This window comes from Gigantopelta aegis, chromosome 6, assembly GCF_016097555.1.
Source record: "Gigantopelta aegis isolate Gae_Host chromosome 6, Gae_host_genome, whole genome shotgun sequence".
Classification (NCBI taxonomy): domain Eukaryota; kingdom Metazoa; phylum Mollusca; class Gastropoda; order Neomphalida; family Peltospiridae; genus Gigantopelta; species Gigantopelta aegis.
Window position 1 is genome coordinate 91,017,646 of NC_054704.1, and position 27,891 is coordinate 91,045,536.

General features: G+C 40.5%; 1 protein-coding gene across 2 annotated transcripts; it reads left to right on the top strand.

Moving 5' to 3' along the window:
* Positions 1-9,252: 9,252 nt before the first annotated feature.
* Positions 9,253-27,408, top strand: LOC121376309 (transmembrane protein 272-like). 2 transcript variants are annotated; one of them, XM_041504149.1, is made up of 6 exons: positions 9,253-10,281; positions 19,744-19,831; positions 22,051-22,174; positions 22,801-22,860; positions 24,200-24,403; positions 27,170-27,408. In XM_041504149.1, the coding sequence occupies exons 2-6, from the start codon at positions 19,811-19,813 to the stop codon at positions 27,373-27,375; spliced, it is 615 nt and encodes a 204-aa protein (XP_041360083.1). In that variant the 5' UTR covers positions 9,253-10,281; positions 19,744-19,810; the 3' UTR covers positions 27,376-27,408. The 2 variants fall into 2 exon arrangements, with proteins under 2 accessions (XP_041360083.1, XP_041360082.1); XM_041504148.1 differs by lacking the exon at positions 19,744-19,831.
* The last annotated feature ends 483 nt before the right edge of the window (positions 27,409-27,891 follow it).

A 27,891-nucleotide genomic window follows, 5' to 3' on the forward strand; every position in this document is an offset into this window, starting at 1 on the left:
TAAACTCCATACCCCTATCTGTGCGAATTCGATTGGGTTGTCTACCTTCTTGGAATACATCTTCTAAGGCTTTTGCCACTGTCAGTCCTTTTTTGTCTTTCAAGGGCCTCAACCACAGATATTTGGAGAAAACATCGATTACCACCAACACAAAGGTGTAACCACGATTATAGTGTGCAAACTTTACCATGTCCATGAGATCGGCCGACCACTGATCATCAATTCCTGTGACCATGATTCTGTTCCTGGAAAACGTTCTTCTGACTGGACGATGTAAACTGTATGACTCCTGTTTTTGCAACCACTTTCTGATATTGTTCTTGCTAATGACGTATTTCCCGGCTTTTCTGACGTATCTATACAGTTTGTCTGGACCAGAAAAACTGGCCGGGTTGGATGGATCATAATAAATGTCTTTCAAGTAATCTTCCCACATGATCCTCACACTTCAGTAGTTTCAGCATCAATAACAGTTATTGGCAAAGGAGACGCCTTATATACAGTCTAGTCTTCAGTGTCTGATTCCTCTTCCTCACTTTCAGATTCATCACTGTCTGATTCCTCATCTGGTATGTCAATGTGAGAACTAACTTTTTCAGCCACCCTCTTCAGGAGTGGTTTGATTTTGTCTTTGAGTGTCGTGTACTCGGCAGTGCTTTCCATCTTGTGGATTCTGTCTAGAATCGGTTTCATCAAAGAAGGTCGAGAGAAGCAACGAGTGAACAGCAATGCATTTGCCAATGTATTGAAATATGTCTGCTCCCATGACTTGGCTATCTTTCGATCCACCCATTCTTCAGACTTTCCCTTATCCAAGTAGTTTTGTCGGTCTTCACGCATATCCTCTTTATAACAATTGTAGACTAGCTGCCACAGATAATCCAGTCCAGCCATTTCCCACTCATCATGGGTGTCATCATGCCTTTCTTCCACCTCGTATCTAGCTCTCTTTGCAGGAGGTTCCCCTCTATTTTCGGGACACCATGTTTTCACGTGTCTCTGCAAATCGTGCACGTCTTGGAACACTAATCCACAATCGTCACAAGAATACATTTCTGGGAGCTCTTCTTCACACGTCTGCTCACTTTGAAGGTCTGAATAAGAATGAAACATCTCTTGACTGTTCTCCCCTTTTATAGACTTTGTCAGCTCTTCTCCAGGGGTGTCGTCCTTTTGATCCAGAGTATTAGGTCGTAATCTTTCTGTAGAGGGTGTCAACGGCTTCAGATCGATAAAGAGATAACCGTATGGCTCTTTCACGGCATCTTCATATGGATGCATGAACGTTTGGGTATTTCCTGGGTACATCTGGCGTGCCAAGGTCATCACTTGTTGCTTGTCGATGGGGTTGTTGAAAAGTGCCAGGTAATGACAATTTCTTCTTTGTGTTGGATCCTTGCTGGTTCTGGTTGATGGCAATCACGGAGAGGTTTCGGTGGTGACTTCATTCGGTGAACAGGTCGGTGATGCGTGGGTCTTTTCCAGCTGTAGACATCAAGTCGTCCAACACGATGAGATTTCTGACTCTGGGGTCTAAATAATGATCTTTTTCAAGATCTCCAGGTATGCCTCGAACGAATTCCACTCGAGCAACCAATTTAATCGTATCATAGAGAGGCTGCCATCGTTTGTAGAGCCAGATGATGCGTTGGGGAGGTGGGTGAATTCTTCCATCTCTCAGCAGTTTGAACACCAAAAAGGTCTTACCACACGAGGTGGGTCCCGACACGATCATGGTGAAAGGATGACGCAAGGTAGTTGGTGACAGCGACGGCAGCTGCTGCAGCGGCGGCGGCGGCGGCGGCGGCGGTGGCGGTGGTGGTGGCAGGTCATTAGTATGTTTATGCTGAAAGTGTCTCAACATGACGTCTCTCCTGGAAAAGTTCTTCCCACATTCTGGACAAGTGTTCTGATACATCTTGACACCTCGACGGTCAGACTCGAAATGAGGTTGACGTGAACGTCGCCCCTTTATATAGATGACGGTGGTGGCATTTTTAGTCTACACTATCCGGTGGTCCTAATGTTTTATGCTGAGATGTGATAGTGGCCATAGGCAAGACTGCTTATGCCATCAGACAATAGATACCTTTTGTCATCAAAGGGAGATAGCCCTAACTTATTCAGTTTGATGTTGTACAGTTGGTGGCTATAGCTCCTGATCTGAGTCATGTTTGACATGTGTATGCGTCTTTCAAAGAGACACTGTTTGTAATGTTCATGCTTTGTGTGGCTTTTGATGACACTCTTCTTGATCCCTTTGGCCGTTTTCTTTTCCACCAGCTCACCTATCTCCTCAAAAATGAGGGAATACATTTTGGATTTCAAACCCACAAACTCCTGGATAGGGATTCCATGAGTCTCATCCTTCATTTTACCCAATACTTTCTTGTTCACGGTACTATACAGAACATGGTCAGTGGGATACTCTGAAGTGTCAAACAGATTGGAGTCCTGTAACATGTCTTGGTAGATGTCATCTGTCTGGATGTAGTAACACAACGAATCGGTGTCTGTGAACAGGAGTTGAGCTTTGGATGCATACTTGGACTTGATGTAGTTATAGTGAAAATCATACATTAAGATTTTCGAAATGTCCAGAATGGCGAAACCCACATAGATCGGTCTGTTCAAAATCAGCCGTTGCTTCTGCATGTGGATGGCCACCAGATCTTTGTTGAAAATGCGAAAGGCATGAAAAGTGGGTTTGGCAATGAACTTGCGAGCGCGTTTTGAATTGTTAACCAATTTCACGTCCACGTGCTTCCTCAGGTTCTCCATCGTCTTGTCAAAGACAGAGTTGTTCATCAGTTTGAAGAACTCTTTTTCAAAATCGTTTTGGGCACATTTGCGTCTGTCTGTATTGAAATCGATGTAGGCCTTCAACCATGGGCTTTGTTCAAAGGCCAACACTCGATGGATCTTGGTCAGTTTCATGCCCAGTGAGATATACAATTTCAAATTTCGGTAGTGCACTACATATCTCTCCTTCTGTCTCAAGTTTGGGATCAGTTTCTCTGTTGAAATGCCACTCATATCTAGCTCTCTCAGAAGCTGGGAAGCATAGGGAGATAGCATGTCTTCAGTCACCGTCATTTTCTCTGGAGCAAGAGGATACTCGTTATGGAGGTCGTGTAGTTCTTGGGGATAGTCCAGGTCGACTTCTAAGATGTAGCCTACAGATGCATCATCGGGTACCTCGGTCACATCTATATGGGGATAATCTAGGCACTGGAACCCAGACACTGGAAGGGCTTGTGACATGGCCCACCCATAAAGGTTGTTGGCATCTAGATAAGCAATATAGGTATTGGGAAGATAAGGGTCGTGGTTTGGGACCTGGTTGTTGTTAGCTTTGGCATGACGATGGGATATAATGGAGATTCCACCCCTAAGTCCCTTTTCGATGAAGAGGTGCATGTCGATGTCTGTAAGAAGTTCGAGTTTCACACCAGTCATCTTTAGGGCTGCCTGCCATGCCAGACCTGGAGACGTGTAGAAATGAGCTGGGTCGAGTCCATAATAGTTCAAACAGATACCCCGGAAATTTTCAAAAACGTCTGCTAGAGCCAAAACATCTGTTGAAACGTACAGATAGTGGTACTGACCGAGGTCTCGGATGCGAAATTCCTCCCATACTCCTTGGGCATGAGAATAGTCCTCGTCACTTATGTCTTCATTAGTTAAGGAGCTTCGAAAGGATTAGGAAACGAAGCCGGAGGATGACCGACGCGCCAGGGGCGAACCGGGGGAGGACAAAACCGACAGCTCAACTTTCGGCGGCGGCCACTTCCGTTGTACACCCCCAGCATCGATCTACACCAGCGAGACCAGCCGAACCAGCTCAGCCGGATTCAGCATTGATCACGCGAGGGCGGACTTGAACCAGGCGCTGATGGAATCACCCCCTCCAACACCTGCGAAGATTTCGGATCCCGCGACTCCAGCGAAGCCACTCCCACGTAGGAAGAGTGCCGCCGTCGAGTCCCAGGCCCGACCTGTGGTCGTTGGCAAACGGAAGGCAACCGCTTCTCCAAGCGACCAACCAGCCAAGCCAGGCCCTCTGTCTCAACCGCCGACACCGGACAGTGAACTATCTGAGGAGTGGTCACTCCAGGCCGGCAAGTTATAACCGCGATACTCCCAGATAGTTAAGACCAACCTCGAGGATGTTCGTCAACTTCTCACGCAACCGAAGCACGAGGCCTTTCAACCGTTGCCAGCAAGCCCGACTGAAGGAGACTACGCTGTTCACAAGGTCACGTTGCGGGATGAACATGGACTTTGTCTCACTGTTCGCCGGAAGGTACTTTACCATCAAGGCTTGCTAATCCACGAAATGGACAACCCGACCCTCCATCGTGTCATCAAGACAGTTTCCGGGAAAGATTACCGTCCACTAGCCAAGCAGATAGGAACCTCCTCATACCGGCCAGCCATCCCGCAACTCGACGTGACGAACTTCATTGGCTCTCCGTGACGACATCCCCACCACCAAACTCCCTTGCCTCAGTGAGTATGGACTTTATCAGACTTAAACTCTTTCGGCCGTCATTTCTAAAACTTTGTTTATTTTTTTGTAAATAGTCTGTTACCCTTTATTTTTGGCAGTCCGTCTAAATTGCTCAAATCACCTTAAAACCTTTCATGCCGAGCAGTCAAACTTACTTTTGGATTTAATTTTATAGTCCAGACATGTTTGGATGCAGTTATTCTCTATAGACTTAGGTTTTGACAGGTTTAACCAAGGAATCGAACTTCAGCCAATTACAGCTGTGACACCACTTGGTGTCTACTAGTCGGTCCGCGCTCTCGCTGGACTTCACCATATGGCTCATTCCCACTCTGGAGCTCCACGCGGTAAAACGTGTTTGTTTCGCGTGTGCACACTGCATGTCCTTTCGTGTGCTCGACTTGAGGGTCCTTCATTTCGTTGTTTTTGTCAGCGAAATGAAGTTTTGTACTGGGATGTATGCGGCCATTGGAACTGATTGAACGCTGGAACGCTTCCCGTTTCGACAGCCTGCACCACCAGGTTGGATTCTTTTTTTAGCGAGATTCCTTGCCTCCACGTCATTTCTCATGTCTGACTGTCGAGTTGGGTTTTTTCGTGACTCGTATGACGGCCATTCTGCAGAACGCCACGGTTGTTCGCGTTTAGTCTTTACATGTTCGAGCCTGTCCTAGCAGCACTGGAAGATTGACTGCTCCACTCTAAGAAGAAATAGGAAGCGGGGTCGGCCCCTACTACTCTTTTTCTAGACTTTACCTTGCTTTATAGTGATATCATCTCGTATCCTCCGGAGTCGGGCCCGTCCGCACCACTATACCAAACCATGACGACTGGACTATACCCTAGTCTGATACTCTCTTTCTCTCGTTCAGACGGATCCGGCTTCTCAAGATCTGTATTTCAGCACAGCACTACACCTTCAACGTCTATCGACTGTCAATCTAGGGGTTTTCTTGACGGGATGCAACCCATCTCGTCCCTTTAAGCTGTGCACCCAAACAGCCTTAACGAGGCCACTCGCGTGGACATATCGATCGGACTTTAAACTTTTAGATCTGCGTTCAAAATTTTATGTCGAAATTACTTCTTTTTTTAAATATTATTGAATAGTCCGATCCTCTCTTCTTTCTCTTATTTAATTTTGGACTGTTTTTTTTTTTTTTTGGCTTGTAACCTTTTTCTTCTTTTTTTATTTATTCTATTAACTTTTTTACTAATTGCTACTTTCAAAATTCTGCCCATTTTAACCCCCCCCCCCCCCCCCCCTCCTCCATCCCGAGTCTGGCCACCGATCTTATCGGAGGTCGGACACGGGATGGGCGTGTTCGAAACCCTAGTGGTATATGGGCACGTTAAACTAGTTATCATCATCATCATCACTAAATGGCTTTATTCCAAATTCTGCCCACCTCAAACTTATCCCCACCCCACCACCACCCCCACCCACCACCACCCCCACCCCCACCCACCCCCCCACCCACCCCCCCCCCCCCCCCCCCACACCCTCCTATCCCGGAATTGGTCAGAGGCTAAGTCCGGGGTGGGCGTGCCTGAACCTTAGTTGGATAGGGGCACGTAAATAGAGTTTCCACTTCCACTTCCACGACTTTTATTACACCAGTCGTGGTACACTGGCTGGAACGAGAAATAGCCCAATGGGGCCACCGACGGGGATCGATCCTAAACCGACCGCGCGTCAAGCGCTTTACCACTGGGCTACGTCCCGCTCCCCAATCCACAGAATAATAACTCACAAGACTGACTTTACGGCTCATATAAATTGGATGCGGCACGTGCGTGCGGTCAGGCTGAAAAACAATCGTAATACATCAGTTTCAATGAGAGCGTCTAGACTGAATGCCTGCGATGCGTGCGTTACGTGCTACTGCAAAACGCATGCGGCCAGCCGCAGCCAAAATTAATAATCGTATGTCGTGCACATGACAAAATGCAAGCCGCAGGATTTCACGAGCGCGCCGCATCCAGTCTATATAGAGAATACTACATGAGTGGTCGTTATATACCATTTATCTTACAACGAATTGTTTTAAAATGTATCAAACGAGCGGAAGCGAGTTTGATACGTTTTTAAACAACGAGTTGTAAGATAAATGGTATCTAACGGACACGAATGTAGTATTCTATTTCTTACATATCCTCAAAAATCAGGTTTTAAGCAAATGTTAACATCTTTTTCGACTGAAAGTTATTTACAGCCCGTGCGCTTGTAGGTAACTTACGCGTCACAGACAAATGATTGTCAGGTTAACTCTTATGTCACAATGTAATCGGTTTTGACTGTACTGTTTTTCATTGGATGTTTGACATTGGTGACCTGGTCATCGCCTTGGAGCATCCAGTCGTATGTTTTGAAATTGTTAACACACGTGCGAATGATGTTCTCACCAACGGGTGTGTAAGAAATGGATTTTTAGGTTCCTGCGCCGTCGTGATTCAAAACAAAAAAGTCAAAGCAAATATCGAAAACGATCAATGATGGTTGCATGCAAAGAATCGAATTAAAAACGGGTTGCACAACTGCATATTCGTGTTGGTGATAAGTTGATAACTTACAAATGGCAACTAAAAAAAAAAATTAAAGACATAAACTTCGGTTTTAGGTTTTTAACACTAATATTTATCGAATGTGTGCGAATATTCTACATTTTATTTCTGCTTACATTCCGTCTTGTTAGAACAATAATTGCAATTATACATAATACATTGTGTCATTCGTAAATTATTGCGGTTTCGTGTATTACGGTTTGGTTCCCAATATTTATCAGACCACGATATGCAGGAATCGTTTAGCCAGATATTCCACTGATGTGAACGCCTGGGGAAATCTATATAGATTATTTGATAAAATATTTGTCTTCATTCAATAGTTATGACATTTGTGTTCATTGTTTGAGGGTCGTGTTGTTCTTGACTTTCGCGCTTTTTTGTACGTAGCAGACAAGAGAGCTTTATGAAACTACAGCGTGGAATAATCAGCCTCTCGAAAAATCTTATTACTGTTCTTTGTTAGAGTCAAAGACCAATTACTGACAATAAGAGTTTCTATCACGTAATTCTATCTGTAATTTTGCCATCTAAGATCTGTAGAATATGAACTGCCATTTTCGTTTTCTTCTTAAAATTGGAAACAAGAAAAACTGAGAAAAAAAGGGAAAAAAAGAAGTCAAACCATGACACATATATCCAAAATCCTGTCCCTCAAGCCAAGTATTAAGGAGGACAACTCTGAAGATTCCACACAACTTAACACCAACGAGACCTATTGAAAACTGAGTTTATGTGCTAAACTACGGCAATACATAAAACATGCGAGTATACAAAGTAATTTGGTCTCATACGGTCTCGGTCTATCTGTCTGTCCGTTCATGCGTCCATTTCTGTTTTTTTACAGCTATTCGTTTCCAGTATCTTATATTTACTTAACTTTTAATATAATTCTGTATATACATGTAGTATATAGTTTTATACACAATTTAATATAATATTATAGTTTTATCTGTATATAATTTTATATATGAATTCAGACGTAAATAAATTATCAGAGTGTCTGATAGTCTAGGAAGTATACTTCGTATGTGCAGTTTAATGTATAATTAATGTCCCTCGTGACACAACCTCCAGCGAAATAAACTATGCTGAACTTAGTTGGATATGATGACGTATTTTCTATTTTCGAACATAAACGGTTGAGCCAGCGATCATCTTTAGTGACGGCAGTGGTAAAGTGCAGATAAAAGATGACTTGCTGCCAATCTGTAAAAGTGGCCTTAGTAGCCGTATAAGGTTTATTCTCTCACTATCTAGACTAAAGGCGTCGTCACACGATACGAGTGCTTCGTAAGAGAATAGTTATTTCATAGGATACGATGAAATCGTAATGTGTGTCTTGTCACAATCGGTTATTCAGGGGCGGGTCGTAGCCCAATGGTAAAGCGCTCGCTTGTTACGCGGTCGGTCTGAGATCGATCCCCATTGGGCTATTTGTCGTTCCAGACAGTGCATCACAACTGGTATATCAAAGGCCGTGGTATGTACTATCCTGTATGTTGGATGGTGTATATAAAAGCTCCCTTGCTACTAATGAAAAACAAATGTAGCGGGTTTCTGACTGCGAGTCAAAATTACCAAATGTTTGACATCCAATATGTTCTATTGGTGTCAAACTTTACCTTTTAACTTTGCATTTAGAACCATTCCAGGTCATTGTTAAAGTGATTATTTAAAATAAACCAGTTTGCATTTAGAACCATTCCAGGTCATTGTTAAAGTGATTATTTAAAAAAATATATTTAACTTTAACTTTCTAAGGCCTCACGAATCAAATGTTGTGATATGTACTGCCCTTCCTGTGGGAACTGTTGTGGCTTTATCGATAGGTGTAACTTATGTGGCGGCAACGGGTTTCCTCTCTTTTTCGTTCGACCAAATGTTGAAATAAATCATATCTTAAACACCATAGAGATGTAGTTTAAAATGTGCTTCTGCAGGTGTCATTAACCAAACATTCCTTCCCTTTTCGTTTCCCTTCTTTATACTATAAATAACCTGTCAACTAATTTTAATACTGCTCGCTCTGATTAACACGTTAATAACTTATATCTTGACCGTGACCGTGTCTGTATCTGTACTGGTGTGTCTATTAAACAATTAAAAATACCCACGTGTGTCTATACTTCTAGACAACAGTTAGGTGGTCTCACGTTGAGGTTAAATTTACAAGTGACAAACAGGACACGAAGTGAGATGTGTACACGTTAAGCTGCGGATAGAGGTGTGACGTCAGGATGTATGCTGCACTTACCTAGCAGAGAAACCCAGAGCTACGCGCTAAGGAAATACTGTGACAGCTGTTTTAAAAGCCTTCTTTAAAAGAACACGGGACGACGACAACAAAACGTACTGTTACCTAAGTTATTGTTTGTGTTTGTGTGAGGAATAGTCATAAGCGTGAAAACCTACTAAAGATTAATATATGATCACGCAATATTATGTGTTAAAATACCAGCAGACGATAGGAGAGGAACAGAATGTCACTTCAGAAGTTTTTTTGTGTTTTTTAAATTTATTTATTGTGGCTATTGTGTCAAGCAAAAAGTGACTGTGACCCTTGGTTGTGAGTTTATGTTTGAGAAGAAACCCTTTGCCTCATAGATTGTTCTTTCTGAATTACAGTAATGGATCTTTTTATCAAGACTATCCCACAGACAGGACCACCCATGCGACGGACGTTGGTGTGTCACTCGTGGACAAGTTGAAATGAGAAATAACCTACACAAACGTCTGCGAGTTTTTATTTTTTATTTTTTTACTTTTTTTTTATGTCTTCTTTTTTTTTAAATTTATTTTATTGTAGGTTTTTTTTAGTATGACAGAACCTGTTTCAGTTTGCTGCAACTCGCATCTGCTACATATTGTGTCGTCTGCTACATATTGTGTCGTCTGCTTCACACCAGGTGACCAACGACAGAGGTCATGATGTGTCATTAGGACTATTTATGTAATGATGGATCTCTGTTGAAGAGTGATCGTCACTTTGCGCTTTTAATAGCATATATCTCAGTCAATTTGCAACCAGTGTGATATAATTAAAGTCAGTTTGATGTGGGAATGTTCTGAGAAAAAAACAACTCTGTAACTGCGTGACACTTTCCTTCAAAGACGTCCTCGTTTGAGTCATGGAAGGTGGTAGTCTGCTACCGGGAAGTGAAAATACTTCCGCTGAAGGGTGCCATACAACTGAGCAATCTGTAAGTAAAATATAGTTCCTTCAAGGGGAATAGGGCTGCAATTATTGGAGGCCAAATTTGTAGGCGCTGTCAAGTATCTAGGTGGGGTTTTTCTTCTTTTTTCTTTTGGGTTTTTTCTCTCTTTTTTCTTCTTTTTTTCATCATCTTTTTTTTAAAATCATCTGTTTTTATCCGTCCTGTCCATCGTCCGTCCGTCTGTCCTTCCGCTGACCAATCACCTGTCCATAGGCGTATGGGCTCCTATTTTTGTATGGGCAGGCTGGTGTTTTGCCCGAAGTAATCGAAAATTACTGAATCTGGATAACACCATTTTTGTTCATATTAGCATTACTACCAAACGAATCACTACGCTAATTTTGCAGGTAGAATGATGGTAATACAGGGTAGAAAGGTATCAGGTTACACATTTTGCCCGAATATCTCTATCGTTTTTGGTGAATTTCAGGATTTTCTCCAGCAGTAGAGGTGCAGTCCGAATTTGAGGATTTGCTCCAGCATTGGAGGGTGGGGGTGGGGTACACCTTGTCTCGTACGCTTATGCACCTGTCTGCCCAGTGTCCATGTATGCAAATCCACTTTACACAGTGTGTACAGCCCGATGCACTAGATAAGCCCCATTTGGCAATAAAGATTGTTTGTAAAAAAAAAATTATAATATCAGATTGTCCGCTCCGACTGACAACTCGCAGTACTTAGCTTGAACGGTCCATGTATCATCATTAACCATGTATCATCGGCTACTGGATGTCAAACATTCGGTAATTGTGACGGATAGTCTTAGAGCGGAAACCCATTAATTTTTTTCTGTTAGTAGCATGGAATCTTTTATATGCACCATCCAACAGACAGGATAGCTTAACACCATGGTTTTTGATATACCAGTCGTGGTGCACTGGTTGGAACGAGAAATAGCCCAATTGTGGTGACAGTGAGTTTTCTCTCTCAATATCTGTGTGGTCCTTAACCATATGTCCAACGCCATATAACCGTAAATAAAAACATGCTGTTACACAATGTGCATTAAGAGATATATGCATTTGGTATGCATGAAAATGCACGTGAATGCATACAAATACACATTATACATGCACACAAAATGCACATTTGACATGTTAAAAAATCTAGTCATAGTTTCATCAAAATATACGTTGTACATAATATATCAAAATACACTTATTTAAAATGTAGCATGATTGTAAAACGTATTATGCATACAAGTATACAGATACACACTATACTTACATGCATAAATATATACATTGAGCATGTATAAAATATATATTGTGTTTTATGTTTGCATAAATATATACACGTTGCTTGCATAAAAATACACGTCTATTAAAAAGACTCGACTTTGCGAATAACAGTTTTAGTAAGTGTGAAGTGTTTTGTAATATGATTGTGTCAATTATCGAGTATTCTTAAATTCAAAATGTTTGTTTTGCCGTAGTCCTTCTGACATCTGTGACTAGGACACGTGTAATAATACTTAATAATACGATCATCCTGTATTAGTAGTGGTTATTAAATAACCTGTACAGTTCGTCAAAACTAGAGGGAAACATTTTTATTATCGTTTACCTTCAATCAAGTTCTCATTCCATTTCAACAAATTCGCCGATATTTTTATAGATTTGTCAGTCTTTGTTACTTAATCAGCCGTATGGCTCATTCAATTTCAATGTGCATTACAAATTAGGAATTGATTTTGCGAAGGAATGATGGCACTTTTAAAAACAAAATCCTCATACAAAGTGCTTCCTTTTGGTTTGCGTATAATTGATTCGAAACTGTGGCTCAAAGATGGTCTCTGATCGTTGCACGCGCAGGACTAAATGAACTAACGTGGTCGTAATTCACCAGAAAGACACCTCCGTTGGATTCTGCAGTAGTCTTTCATCGGCGGGGCTAGCAATTAATTCTTCGCTATTGATAAGTGATGCGGAATTGTTTGCTTACCAAAGAATAAAACCGGTTCTTTCAATGGGATTCGGGAAACACATTTGCTACAAGAAATGTGCTACAGAGAAATCTGCTCAAAGTTTGCTTTTCGGATAATACGCTGAGAATGCGGGATATGGAGGCTACGGAAGACGTGTGGGGGTAGGGGGATGGTGTCTACACGAAAGCCTTACGCGCCATAATTCTGTCAAAAATAACATTTGCATGAAATATGTTTTGAAGGATATTACTCCTATGTAAACACTATAATCCAAGCCCCTCATTATCCTTGCAAACATGCTGACAAAATTATCGAACATTATGAGAAATGTTTTAACCATCTTCCCGATGCAAATTGATAAATATGATAGGGAAGTTCAGCAACTGCGGCCAAGGAGCCTGTCCCTGACAGCACCCCATTAACATTTATATAAAAACAGCTTGTGTATGTCTGTGCCTCTTACTGTCGCAGTGGATTCGGTGGAAAGTACAATTTGGCTCAGCTCAAGTATCCTTGAGCATACTGCGAAAATGAAATAAGGGTTTTCTTAACCAAATTTAATTCACTAGAAATAGTGTAATGTCTGTATATGAATCAAAGCTGTACATGCAATTTGGGAATGGAGTTCAGTAATGTGGAATTAATGTCAGTGACACGATTACCTTCCTGACACTGTGGATGAGGGTCCTGGTTGCAGCCACTCTTTTCTGATGGTGTGATCCCTAATTTCTTTGATTAGTATATTTGAGGATAGAGTTAGGGCGTATTGGTGTCATAAAAGTACATTTTCTGACAACCAAATGGTCACAAAATACTCTGTTTAAAATACACGTAATTAGTTACGTGATGAACAGTACAACCGCTTCAAGAAGAAGCCCGAAATCGGCTGAATCTTATATAGTTTTCAAAAAAGTAGGGGAACCTGAAATATTAATGTTAATATCAACTATTAGACCGAACATACGTTTTGACCACAGACATCCTAGTAAAGAACGTTCAGGTCTGTTTATCAACACACCGAAACACATTCCATAGTTTGCACATGCATCATCAGTGTGGGGTGTTATTCTCATGTGCGTGGGGTGTTATTCTCAATTTTGACAATTTCCAGGAAGGTCCATTAATCACTGTGGAACATTATTTCTGTCAATCTTTTTCATTCTGTTGATTATACATTTGTTATTGTTTTGTTTTTAGTCATTTTTATTGTTTGAATTTGCGATTTACTAATAAAAATCGTCAATTTTCAAATTTCACTTCTGATCCCAATCATCCTTCAAGATCTTTGGTGGTCATAAAACCTACTGTAATACTGAACTACTGGTTGTAATGTTTGCCCAATTAATTCACTATTATCATATAACCATTCCCCACAGCTAATATACCTTACAATTTTGGCAATTGTAAATTCTTATTATAGTTCCCCTACATTTTTTAAGAGCATAGTTGTGGTACTACGGTATTAGATTTCAGTCGTGGGTGACTGGTTGGGACGTGACACAGGCCACTGCGGGGTTTCGATCTTACGTCCCAAGCTCTCCAGGCGAGCGCTCTACCGACTGAGCTGGAACCCGCCCTCTTGCAATTTAAAGAGACTGTCTTTGTTTTCCGCTATTTTACAATGTCTCCCACTATTATTATTTTAACTACTAATAATACATAATATGCTAATATTTGTAGTAGCCCAAATTATATACATTTTACCTCTTAAAATTCGTTAGCAAATATACAAATATATATATTAGAAATAAATGATGTTTGAGTTACTACGAACATTAGGATAACCAGAAAATTCACTGAATATACAGACCCTTATATTCCAAATAATAAAATCTAAGTAATGTATGATTTCAGTCAGCAACACCCCCGTAACCCCCAAGCCCCCCCCCCCCCCCTTCCCCCAAAAAAACACAAAAAAACAACAACAACAACCCAAAATGCTTTGATAGTAAAAAATACGCCGTAGTATAAACTAACTAGTGTCAGTCACTTTAAATGTCTGATACGATCGCCTATTTATGGAGTACCTATGGTCGTAATGAAATGCGCTGTTTTTATGCATGGGTTCGCGCAATCTCGATGTCACTGCGCCGGCTAACGCTCTTGTTACATCTCGTTCGGAAATGAATTCCGGCCTGTATCAACCTAATATCCGGGTAACCTTGTTATCGGTGTTCCCCGCTTGTCGCGCATGCCGAACAATAAAGGGAGCCGTATCGGGAATCGGGTTTCATTTTGCTAGATGATTTGGATATAAAAGTCTTTTGACATTCACACGGGAAGAGCAGGGTTGCGACCGCTAATTATCGCGTGGTACATAGAGAGACATATAGTTAAATGTATTTGTTCGTATCAGTATATACCGATAACAAGGCTGGTTTTCGGGGGGGGGGGGTCTCCCATCCCCCTCCTCCTTGTTCTACTTCTTCCTTTTCTTCTTCTTGTTCGTCTTCTACTTCTTTTCTTCTTCTTCGCCATCTTTGTTTTCTTTTTCTTCTTCCTCTTTCTTGCCTCCTTCCTCTGTTTGTTTCTGGGCGGGACGTAGCCCAGTGGTACAGCGCTCGCTTGATGCGCGGTCGGTCTGTGATCGATCCCTGTCGGTGGGCCTAATGGGCTATTTCTCGTTCCAGCCAGTGCACCACGACTGGTATATCAAAGGCCGTGGTATGTACTACCCTGTCTGTGGGATGGTGCATATAAAAGATCCCTTGCTGCTAATCGAAAAGAGTAGCCCATGAAGTGGCGAACAGCGGGTTTCCTCTCTCAATATCTGTGTGGTCCTTAACCATATGTCTGACGCCATATAACTATAAATAAAATGTGTTGAGTGCGTCGTTAAATAAAACATTTCCTTCCTTCCTGTTTGTTTCTACAGCATCTGTTTCTCTTCCTCTTCCTCCACTTCGAAAATAAGAATACCTCAAAAGAATAGCGAACCGTTAAAACACGTCCGATAAAACGGGAAATGTAACTCTCCACTTAAATACATAATAGGTAGTTAATCACACGACACAGTTTCCGTTTATCATCTCCGTGTTCTAATCGGTGCAAGAGCGATATGTCAAAATACGAATAACACTGACATAATAAGCCTGTACGAATAACCGTTTGAGTTGTGCAAGAGGAAAAACAAACGGACAGCTTTTCGAAAGAACGTATTTTAATTGGTCTTCAGTCCAGTGGTAAAGCTCTCGGTGGACCCATTGGGCTATTTCTCGTTCCAGCCAGTGCTCCACAACTGGTGTAACAAAGGCCGTGGTATGTATTATCCTGTCTGTGTGATGGTGCATATAAAATAGCCTTTGTTGCTAATCGAAAAGAGTAGCCCAGAGTGGCGACAGCGGGTTTCCTCTCTAAGTATCTGTGTGGTCCTTAACCATATGTCCGACGCCATATAACCGTAAATAAAATGTGTTGAGTATGTAGTTAAATAAAACATTTCCTTTCTTCCTTCCTTTTCGAAAGAAAATATTTTAATTAGTCTTCGCCATTTATATTAATATAGACATAAGTGGTGTGACTATATAACATATTTTGTATATAGGCAGGTAACTCAAATTAACTGTTCATTTAAAGCAAATTCCACTAGTTATTATTATATCCGTAATTCCACAGAGAAAAATTACTACGTTTATTTTGTGTAATGTACTCGATAGAGTATTTAATTAGGGTTTGTTTTTTATTTTTATTGTTTTGCTGAGGTTTTAAGCAGAGATGTGATTAAAGTAAATTAACAAAATAAAAATAGAATATAATTACAAACGACTAATAATCAGTACTTTAACAGTGATTTTCACCTGTAATCCGCATACTCGTCGCTTTAAAACTTTAAAGATTCAATAAGCGAAACGGGTCTGTGATAATTAAAAGCAGACTTGTCAATACATTTAATAAAATAAAAAATGAAAATCCTGTTCTAAATTAATGGGTAGATTAAAAGGTTTGTGACATCTTTAGAAATATACTATAAATCTAAAACCTGGTGTTTTATCATCATCATCATCGTCGTCATAATCATCACCACCATCATGATTATTATTATTATTATTATTCTCATCATCATCGTCATCATCATTCCAGCTCTTTATACTGTGTTTTATATAATTATACATTTTTTCTTTTTAGGTTAACAGGCTGGTAGGTACTGGCTTCGGATCCCAGTCGAGGCATGGGATTTTTAATCCAGATACCGACTCCAAACCCTGAGTGAGTGCTCCGCAAGGCTCAATGAGTAGGTGTAAACCACTTGCACCGACCAGTGCTCCATAACTGGTTCAACAAAAGCCATGGTTTGTGCTATCCTGCCTGTGGGAAGCGCAAATAAAAGATCCCTTGCTGCTAATCGGAAAGCGTAGCCCATGAAGTGGCGACAGCGGGTTTCCTCTCAAAATCTGTGTAGTCCTTAATCATATGTCTGACGCCATATAACCGTAAATAAAATGTGTTGATTGCGTCGTTAAATAAAACATTTCTTTCTTTCTTTTCTTTTTTTTTTCTTTTTAATGGAAATAATCATATTGATGTAGTTACTTTGTTTGACACCTAATAGCCGATGTCTATGTTTGTGCAGGGGTCTCCTTAAACATACATACATATATTCATTCATTCATCCATTATCATCATCATCATCATCATTATAACCGCCACCATCACCACTATCACGCATATCAACACCACCACAATAATCATTAGCACCATCATCATCACCACCATCATTATCATCATCACTGTTGTACAGTTGAATATTACAAAACATAGTGACCCGGTTAAAGGCCAGTTTAAAACAGAAAGAAATGTTTTATTTAACGATGCACTCAACACATTTTATTTACGGTTATATGGCGTCAGACATATGGTTAAGGACTACACAGATTTTGAGAGGAAACCCGCTGTCGCCACTACATGGGCATCTCTTTCCGATTAGCAGCAAGGGATCTTTTATTTGCGCTTCCCACAGGCAGGATAGCACAAACCATGGCCGTTGTTGAGCCAGTTATGGAGCACTGGTCGGTGCAAGTGGTTTACACCTACCCATTGAGCCTTGCGGAACACTCACTCAAGGTTTGGAGTCGGTATCTGGATTAAAAATCCCATGCCTCGACTGGGATACCGAACCCAGTACCTACCAGCTTGTATACCGATGGCCTAACCACAACGCCACCGAGGCCGGTCAGTTTAAAACAGATGTATGTTAACGTGATATTCCCCAACTCTTAACAATACGTGTTGAGTCTAAATTAAAGATGAAGACGTCAGTTTAACTTAACTCGTATTGTGTGTTTTCTGGTTGTAGATTGGTATTGTCGTTGTTCTTGTAGTTTCTCTTGTTTCTCGTGTTTGTAGGAAGGAAATGTTTTATTTAACCACGCACTCAACACATTTTATATACAGTTATATGGCGTCGGGCATATCGTTTAGGACCACACAGATATTGAGAGAGGAAACCCGCTGTCGCCACTTTATGGGCTACTCTTTTCGATTAGCAGAAAGGGATCTTTTATATGCACCATCTCACAGACAGGATAATACATACCACGGCCTTTGTTACACCAGTTGTGGAGCACTGGCTGGAATGAGAAATAGCCCAATGGGTCACCGACGAGAATCGATCTTAGACCGACCGCGCATCAAGCGAATGCTTTACCACTGGGTTACGTCCCGCCTTCTCGTGTTTGAAGCACTAATGGCAATTATTGTTCCGTGTAGAAGGCCAATGGAATTAACTAATGGAACATATGTAACTGGTTTTCTTTGAAGACCCATCTTCGAAAGCCAAGATACCCATTCCGTACGGATGTTTCATTTCGTAATGAAGGATCTGTACGGAATGGTTACTTTGGCTTGCGAAGATGCCAAAGACCATGTTAACATTTTCAAATCTTTGACATCCAAAAGCTGCTGATTAATTCATCAATATGCTCCAGTGATGTTGTTAAAAACCAACAACTTTTAACGTGTTTTTGGAATAGTCTTAACAGCTGATGCAGATTTTTATCTCGTTTATGACTGTGAATGGTATAGCTAAATCGATTTGTATTTACCATCACCACCCCACACTGCCCAACCCTCGCCCCCAGCTCCACAAAATGATTCAACTGGAAAATATATTTTAATCTATACTATGACAAAAGCATTGTGACCAATTAATCGTTTCTATCAGGGGGCGGGACGTAGCCCAGTGGTAGAGCGCTTGTCTGAAGCGCGATCGGTCTAGGATCGACCCCCGTCGGTGTGCAAATTGGGCTGTTTCTCGTTCCAGCCAGTGCGCCACGACTGGTATTCAAAGGCCGAGATACGTGCTATCCTATATCTGGGATGGTGCATAGAAAAGGTCCCTTGCTACTAACGAAAACATGTAGCAGGTTATACGAATATAAGAATATATGTCAATATTACCAAATGTATGACATCTAATAGCCGATGGTTCATAAATCAATGTGTTCTAGTGGTCTCGTTAAACAAAACAAAAAACCCTTAACTTTCTGTCATTCACCAAATGTTTCCAGGTCATCGTCAAATGACTATACGTGACCTTCAAAAACGTCCAGTAATGAATTGTGTAATATTGTACATATATATTCTTCTCAACGTTTTGCATGAAGAGATTTCATTTCGTTCATTAACTTCCTTCAGCTTAAGCAAGATCAGCGCAATTCAAACATAAGAGTAATTTTTCATCGACCGTCCATCAGAATAAACACAAGTTGGCTTGCAGAACCGTAAATCGCCGTTTGATTTAGGACGGAAGATTTAGGCCACTCAATAATCCCTCTGGTAAGCTCACCAAGGCCGTTCTTCCCATCCACTATTCCTGCTAGTGATGTATGGGTTCGCATGGGTTTTCAAACTCATTATTCAAATGCACATGTCTATTCGGGCGCAGTTATTCGGAACATCTTACCAGTCAGTCGTAAAACGAAACAATAACAGGACTAGACGTTTTGGTCCCAGGATGCTGGTTAGATATCAGAGTATCACCAGGTTTAAAGTTAAAGTTTGTTTTGTTTAACGACACCACTGGCACTAGAACCCATCGATTTAGTAGTCATCGGCTTTTGGATGTCAAACATTTGGTAACTTTTGACATAGAGTCTTAGAGAGGAAACCCGCTATATTTTGTTTCATTAGTGGCAAGGTATCTTTTATATGCACCATACCACATACAGGATAGCACATACCACGGCCTTTGATATACCAGTCTAGAACGACACTAGGTTCAGTGCTTGATGCTGAAGTTTACGTTTCTACCCATTTCTGTTCATCATGCCAGTCAAAATGTTTTATACACGAATTATGATAAAATATGGTTTTGATCAGATATTGCTCTTGTTAGTTATCTGGGTTTCTGCCGTGAACGTTCACTTGATTGTTTGAATGTTATTAACCACGATTAAATAACTTACACACTTTACATTTCATGGTTCAGGGTGGCGGGAGTCAGTCATAACTAGTGCTATATAATATACTCTTGAAACAAAGTTGAGGATCACGTCTTTAAAATGGCTATAATTTGTTTTTAGCGTACTGCACCAACTCACATAGCATGTGTGCGTCTGCGACCTAAACCGCTCGGCCACCGAATGCTAAATGTTATTCTGTTGTAACGAGGTGAGACTTTAATAAACTGTCTGTCTGTCTGTCTGTCTTCATGAAAACAGAAACACAAATTGTGCTGTTATTGGAACGAATTAGCGGGTTTCTTTTGGAGAATATGTGTAACAATTACTAAACGTTTGACGTCCAGTAGCCGATAATGAATTAACCAATGTGCTCTGTTGGTGGCTTTAAACAAAGCAAACTTTTAACTTTTGTATATAGTCAGTGTCTCTGTGTGTATGTATATGTGTGTGTGTGTGTGTGTGTGTGTGTGTGTGTGTGTGTGTGTGTATATATATATGTGTGTGTGTGTGTGTATGTGTGCATGTGTCTGTGTCTCTGTGTGAGTCTGTTGTGTGTGTGTGTCTGTCTGTATGTCTGTCCGTCCGTCCGTCCGTCCGTCTCGGTGTGCGTGTGTGTGTGTGTGTGTGTGTGTATGTGTTTGTGTGTATATATGTGTGTGTGAGAGAGAGAGAGAGAGAGAGAGAGAGAGAGAGAGAGAGAGAGAGAGAGAGAGAGAGAGAGAGAGAGAGAGAGAATGCTGTATTGTAGGTGGATGGGTTGGAAGTGACAGTTTTGTTGTTTTGTTATATGCATTTCGCTCGCAAAACATATTATCATGAAAGTTATTATTTGTTTATGTGGGTTCCTTTTTTCTTCTAAGCTTAGTGAAACATTCGCGAATTCATTCCCTGTTTCAACTAATCCACTCCCTATACTCCTATTAGTGGTAAACGTCGGTGTTTGGTCAACGAAACCACATATTGATCGCATTATTTCACGAATAGCCATTAACAGTTTGAAAATTATGGGGGTTTCGGAAACCAGAGATATAGGTAACTAACTCACTCGAGTATACAAGCGCACACAGACCCGTGTTGGGGAGAATAATAACAGGCTAGACATACTAACATGAGCCCAGCACCTTGACTCACGTGATGATGTTGAAGCAGAGATTCCACGAATAGTCTGGCAAGTCACAGGTGTTTACATTGGTTGTATAATCAAACCTCTCCCACGTGGCCGGTCAGCGCTTTCTTGTGTACAGACTATGTGTTTCCGTGATCAACGTTCGAAATAGCCTGGGCTGTAGTAAAGCAGGAGAACGTGCGATGGAGCTTGTGTTTGTTTACAGGAGCGGATCCATGATTTTGTAAAGAGTGGGTGTCGCAAAATTCTAAAAAGGGCAATTTCAGTTTGTTGAAAGCAAATAAGCCTAGCTCTGAAATTGAACAAGATATGTAGTAATTAAAAAGGGCACTTCACACGGACGTGGGTGGGGTGAGTGGTAACGGGACCCCTTTGGCCTCCTCTGGATCCGCCTGTGTTGTTTGACAATAAAACCCTGCTGTTGAAGTCAGACTGAAAAGAAAGGAATGTAACTTTCTTAATCGGTGGTATAGTGTGAGTCAGAGGTATGGTAATTGTGACACAGTGTACTAAATGTGAGAGAAGAAACACGCTCCTCGGAATTCTATGTCACCAGACTTCCCTGTAAAGACCCGCGCGCCTTCAAAGTTTGGCTTTACATTTAATCTTAAATCTTAACACTTACTTTTGATCCCCCATCATACCTCAAAATCCCTGGATTGACCACTGCATAAACAGGATAGCATATTCCATCATTTTTAGTATACGAACATAAAGTCACTGCTTAAAAAGGTGGTGAGACAGTGGGACAGGGAAATGGTTGTGTTACCTTTAATATACTGAACAGGAAATAGATTTCTCACTGATACAAATAATTAGGTAAATAGACTGTCACATAGGACTTAAAATGTTCACAAAATATTGATAATTTTAATAGACACACAAACTGATGGAATTCAAACGAGATTTGTTTGTTTAAACATTTAATATTTGCGGGGGGGGGGGGGAGGTGCTTTTTTTCTTTTTCTTATTGTAGTTCAGTATATTTTACGTAATGCTGCATTTCAGGGCTAACAAAAGTGTGTTTTAATCAGAAGTATTTATTACGAATAACCATGTTTTTATATGTTCTTCTAAAAAGGCAGGGTAACACACATCATTGCCCTTGATGTGCCTATCTTAGCCGCTGATTGGAGAAATATTGGAAAGGGAAAGAGAAATATAAACTGTACGTTCCACAGGCGTGGAACGAACCCTCGACCCATCGTACCAGACGAAAGCTATACCACAGAGCTACATTCTATTCCTGGATGATTCGACGTGAAAGGAAAACGTGGATAATATATATTTCTTCTTTTCAGTTTCCCCTGTGTTGTTCATTCCGTGATCACAGTGTACATATTTATGAAAGTAGTCCCGCGTATGACGACACCAGTACTTGCACGTGCTTCCAGCGGACTACCTTTTCTGTGACAAACAATCCAGGTAAATATATTATAAAGGTTTGTATGCAGACGTATTATTAATTTCGGTTATATTATTCAACATGAACTGTAAGTATTTAAATTAAAGTTATAATTTGTTTACAATGTTCAAAAATTACTTCTCTCGCTCTTTTTTTCAATAATATGATGTATTGTGTGCATCTTGATTTTTTTCTTTTTTAAATGGAGCACAGGGCGAGGTTATTTGCTACGATTAATATATATTTGAGGTGGGACGTTTCACACGGTAGTATTGTCTTGTGTGGATATTGCATTTAATTTGTTCATTTATACTTAATCCCATTACGGTTCAAACACGCTGTCCTGGACACACACCTCAGCTATCTGGATTGTCTGTCCAGGACAGTGGGTTAGTGGTTAGTGAGAGAGAAATCGGTATAATGATTTACAACTTATCTACTGAGTCGTTAAACTCGCTTTGGTTGGGAGCCAGTACAGGGATGCGAACCCAGTACCTACCAGCCTCATGTCTGATGGCTTAACCACTAAACCACAAATGTCGATATTGCATTTGACTAGTGTTTCTGTGTGTTTATGTTTAGAAATGTTTTTATCTCTAAAGAAACATCTTCAGTTATATATTTTCTTACTATTTTCTCGTTGCAGTGTGTAAGGTCTTCTTCCGGTGTATTTGTTTTGGAGTTTCTGCAGCATTCCTCTTTATTGGTAAATTAATTGTCATAACTCGTCATCTTTGATTGTTTTCATTCTTTACAGTAGCCTTCACGTTTAACTATAGGATGCACGTGGGTGGGTATTCGTTGGCATGGAAATAATGACTGATGACAAACATACAGAGAGACGGACGGACAGACGAGGAGATAATTGGACAAGCATGAGGCATTTAGGCAGGCAGACAGATAATGAAGTCAACGATTTTGTCAAACAACAATGACGATGATGATAATGATGTCGACAACGACGACGACGACGATGATGGTGGTAATGATGATGTTAATGGGTGTGATGGTGGTGATGATGATGATGATGATGACAACGACGACAATAACATTGATGATGATGACGATGACGTTGACGATGATGATGATGTTGGTGACGGTTGATAATTACGATGACGACGGTCATGATGATGGTGGTTGTACTGATGACGACGATGATGATGATAACGGTGATGATGATGATAATGATGATGATGATGATGATGAACATGATGATGATGAACATGTTGATGATGATGATGACATGATGGTGATGATGATTGTTATGATGATGATGATGATGAACATGATGTTGTTAATGATGATGATGAACATGATGATGATGATGAACGTAATGATGTTGATGATGATGATGATGAACATGATGGTGATGATGATGAACATGATGATGATGATGATGATGATGATAAGAAGAAGAATAGACTGGGGTTTTTTTTCCTTGTTTGATTTCATTTAGTGCAGTCATGTGTATGTTTTCATTACTTAAAGGTTTAAATCGTTCCGTGTCGTTTCCTTCCCTTAAAGACTCGCTGGTGATTACTCATCCGCTGTTACGAGTTACTTTGGCTACGTGCAAATTTTGTCTTCGCCGCAATGACGCGTAAGACCGACCCCATTTGTTATAAACTGTTTCAAAATGACGACGAGATACTAAAATAAAAAGATTTAGTAATTTGGTACATGTGTTTAAATTAAAAACAAAACTCGTAACACTGGATATAACTGATGCATCATTTGTCAGTGTAAGTATTATGAGGTTTTGCTTTTCAACTCAAATTAAAATGGTTAACTGTCACGTCATCGAATGTATCTTGCTTTTAAAGTACAATGCTATAGTATTGCTAAATTGCTAAACCTGTTTTTTTATCTTAGTATATTAATAAAAATAAACCGCAAGTGTTTATTAAATCAGTACCATGGTGTTTGTGTTTTTATTAGTGAAATCCGATATTGGGGCTAAAATCTATATATGTACAGCTGGATAAAAAAAAAATCTAAGACAAAGAGTAAACTAATTAAAAGACGGCAATTTGTTCGTTCCACAGGTTTCAAGTACAGAGACCGATGCCCGCTGGAGCCAGCTATTCCAGTTTTCCTGTCGGTAGAAGGCGGTGCCCTGACGTTGCTGTGTGTGCTGTGGACGCTGCACGGCCGTCGTGAACCTCAGCCCAGCGCGGACAACTCCCTGGACAGTTGCGGAATACTCATCAAAATACAAATCATCTTCCTCGTCTTCTGGACAATTGCTGGTTATTGCTTAGCTTTGTTTTTGTATTTGGTTGTTTAGTTTTGGGGCTGTTTTTTGTTTTGTTTGGGGTTTTTTTTTTTCGGGGGGGTTGTGTCTGGATTTATTTGGGGGGGTTGTGTGGGGGGGGGTTTGTGTGGGGTTTTTGTGGACTTTTTTTTTTTTTTTTGTGGGGGGGGTTGATGATTTTGTTTTTGGGGGTTGGGGGCTATTGGGTGTCAAACTAAGGTAAATACGTGATAATTAACATCAATATAAAATAAAGAGTTAAACTAACACACAGTGTAAACAGCTGTACAGATATCACAGATAGATACAATTAAAATTTAGAATAAAATCCAGCATCTCGGAGATATTTCAACACAAGTTCAGGATTGAATTGAAATAGTTCCATTACATTTCTTCTACCAGATATATCTGTCACCGTCTGCTTAAAACAATGGCACTCCGCCAAATGTGACACAGTCGGAGTACACTGGCAGTTATCACATTGCTCAAGATGAAGAATTCGTCTTCACAATAAATGAATGAGTATTGGTGTATCATATGTCGTAATATATGCTGTCCTGTCTGTGTGATTGCTAATCAAAATATGTACTGGTTTTCTTCTAAGACTATATGTCGGAATTAACAAACGTTTTACATCCAATAGTCGATTAATAAATCAATGTGCTCTAGTGGTGTCGTTAAACAAAACAAACTTTGTCCTCCACCGCCTGCTTCGTCTTTTTTTTCTTTCTTATTCGTCTTTTGCTCTTCATCTTTCTTTTCACACGTTGTGGCAACGGGTTAGTGAGAGAGAGAGAGAAAGCCAGTTGGAACAACGTAAAGTGTAGATGTAACTATCGATAACATCGAGGGATTGTTTTATATTATATGCTATCCTGAGGTTCGACTTAGATCACACAGTGCTGCGGTAAAACGATTAGCCATCTGATATTTTTATTAGCCGTAATGCAAAGGTTTTAACCCAAATCCATGTGTCATCCAGACGATACATGACCTTTAACATTTATTATTTTAATAATATTCATCTTTAAAATAATAATAGAAACTAATTTAGCAGGGGATATTCCAAACGTGATGTTCTGTTGGTTCTTTTGTTTGTTTGTTTGTTTGTTTGTTTGTATGTTGTTTTTGTGGTGTGGGTTTTTTTGTGTTTGTTTTGAGGGTCGTTTGGGGGGTTTTGGTTGCTGTTGTGTGTTGTTGTTTGGGTTTTTGGGTTGTTGTTTTTTGTGGGGGTGTTTTTTGGGGGGGAGGTTTGGGGGGGTGCTACTATTGTTCTACTATCCATATTAAAATATTGTTTGGCATTTTTAGACATAAAATATAACTCCTCATTTTTGATCCCATGCTAATTTTAGTTGCCCGATACATGTGTAGCGCAATAATACATCACTAGAGCACATTGATTAATTAATTATCGGCTATTGGATGTCGAACATCTGACTCGTAGTCATCAGAGAAAATCAGCTACATTTTTTTATAATGCAGCAAGGGATCTTTATACGTGCTTTCTCACAGACAGGAAAGCACATACCACGGCTTTTGACCAGTTGTGGTGCACTGGTTGGAACGAGAAAAACCCAAACAGCTGAATGAATCCACCGAGGTGGTTCGATCCTGCTACGCAAGCACCTCAAGCGAACAATCAACTGACTGAGGTAAATCCCTTCCCAATAATACTATATACACTAATACTAATTGTTACCCAGATAAAACAAACTTTAAACAGTAGGATAATAATCGCTTATCTATTAATTGCTGATATTTGAATATACAATTCTCTTTTCAAACGTTTTTATTTCTGTTGTTTTGTTTTTATTATTTTATTTGGGGGGTCGTGGATAGGGTTTTTTTCTGTGGGGTTTTTTTTGTGGGGTTTTTGGACGGGGGGTAGTTGGGGGTTTTTTTTGGTTTTTTTTTGGGGGGGGGGTTTGGGTTTTTTTTTTGTTTTTTTTTGTTTTGTTTTGTTTTGGGGTTTTTTGTCCTTTTTGAAAACTATTTAACGCGGTCTAAAGGCTCATATGGATGCGTTTGCGGATTGTGTTTAGTGCATATACACCATATGGGGACGGGATGTAGCCCAGTGGTACAGCGCTCACTCGGTGTGCGGTCGGTCTGGGATCGATCCCCGTCAGTAGGCCCATTGGGCTATTTCTCTTCCCAGCCAGTGCACCACGACTGGTATACCAAAGACCGTGGTATGTACTACCCTGTCTGTGGGATGGTGCATATAACAGATCCCTTGCTGCTAATCCAAAATAGTAGCTCATGAAGTGGCGACAGCGGGTTTCCTCTCATTATCTGTATGGTCCTTAACCATATATTTGACGCCATATAATCGTAAATAAAAATGTGTTGAGTGCGTCGTTAAATAAAATATTTCTTTCTTTATACACCATATATACGATTATTTCATTGCGGTTGGAACGCCGTATACGCATTCAGTCTGGACGCACTCATTAAAACTAATGTATCTGGATTTAAAAAATGTTTTATTTTTTTAAGCGGGATCGCACGCATACTGTCTATATTGAGCCTTTAGACACTTACGTTACTATTGTCGTCTATGAGATTTAATTCGGTGGTTGACTTTGACTTTGAACCATTTTAACATGCCCGTATACCACTAAGGTTTCAGGCATGTCCGCCCCGGGTCCTGTCTCTGGATAGCCAGGGACTTGACCCGGAACAGACACGGTGGTTGACACCCTGTAGTGAATCTGGTAAGTGTTAATATTATGGTTTTGATTCTCTTTGTTGCCAGGATCAGTGTGGATCTACGCCGAACAGGAGAACGCCAACTTGCTCGACCCCGGGGGTACAGACTTCTGTGAGCCGTTTGTGTATTGGGTCGCCTTTGGAGTGGTTACGTTTCTGTATGCGACTGTTGTTTTCGCTGCGTGTGTAGCGGCGTGCGTCTGTCTGTGTTCCCACACAAACTCTGTGTGTGTATATGTACACCATACTTGACAGAGCGTGATGATAAAAGGCTTCATGCAAATATCTACCAGTTTGTTTTGATCTTCATAGACGTGGTAAGGGAATGATTAATGTGAAAGAACGGAGTTCTGGCAGAAGAATAGTAAACTGTGTTCCAATATACCACAGTCCCAGTTGGAAGCCCTGAATATATATATGAATATATACTGAGAGGCATAAATAACGCAATGGGTATTTCACTGATATTTTTTTAAAGAAATATCATAATCATTTATATAAAGCATGTAGACAAATTACGTATTGGTAACAACTGCAAGTGGAAGAGGATTTTGTTCATAACGGAGGAGGAAATGGAATAAAATGCAAACTTGATGCTTATTGAAACAACACAACGTTACACATGAAAATAGTTTTTGATGTGCGTTACCTGCACATAAAAGAAACGTTTTGGGTGGTTGTTGTTTTTTTCTTCTTCTTTATTTTTTTTTCTTCTTTTTTTTTTTGGGTGGGGGGGTTCCTGTCTTTTTTTCAATATGCCACAATAAA

What these genes read in the sequence shown, in the direction of transcription:
- LOC121376309 (XM_041504148.1), top strand. Translation starts at nt 10,210, where the DNA reads ATGGAAGGTGGTAGTCTGCTACCGGGAAGTGAAAATACTTCCGCTGAA. An exon ending in GCCATACAACTGAGCAATCT is followed by an intron (nt 10,282 to 22,050) that starts GTAAGTAAAATA and finishes TCTTCTTTTCAG; the next exon opens with TTTCCCCTGTGTTGTTCATT. An exon ending in TGCAGCATTCCTCTTTATTG is followed by an intron (nt 22,861 to 24,199) that starts GTAAATTAATTG and finishes TTCGTTCCACAG; the next exon opens with GTTTCAAGTACAGAGACCGA.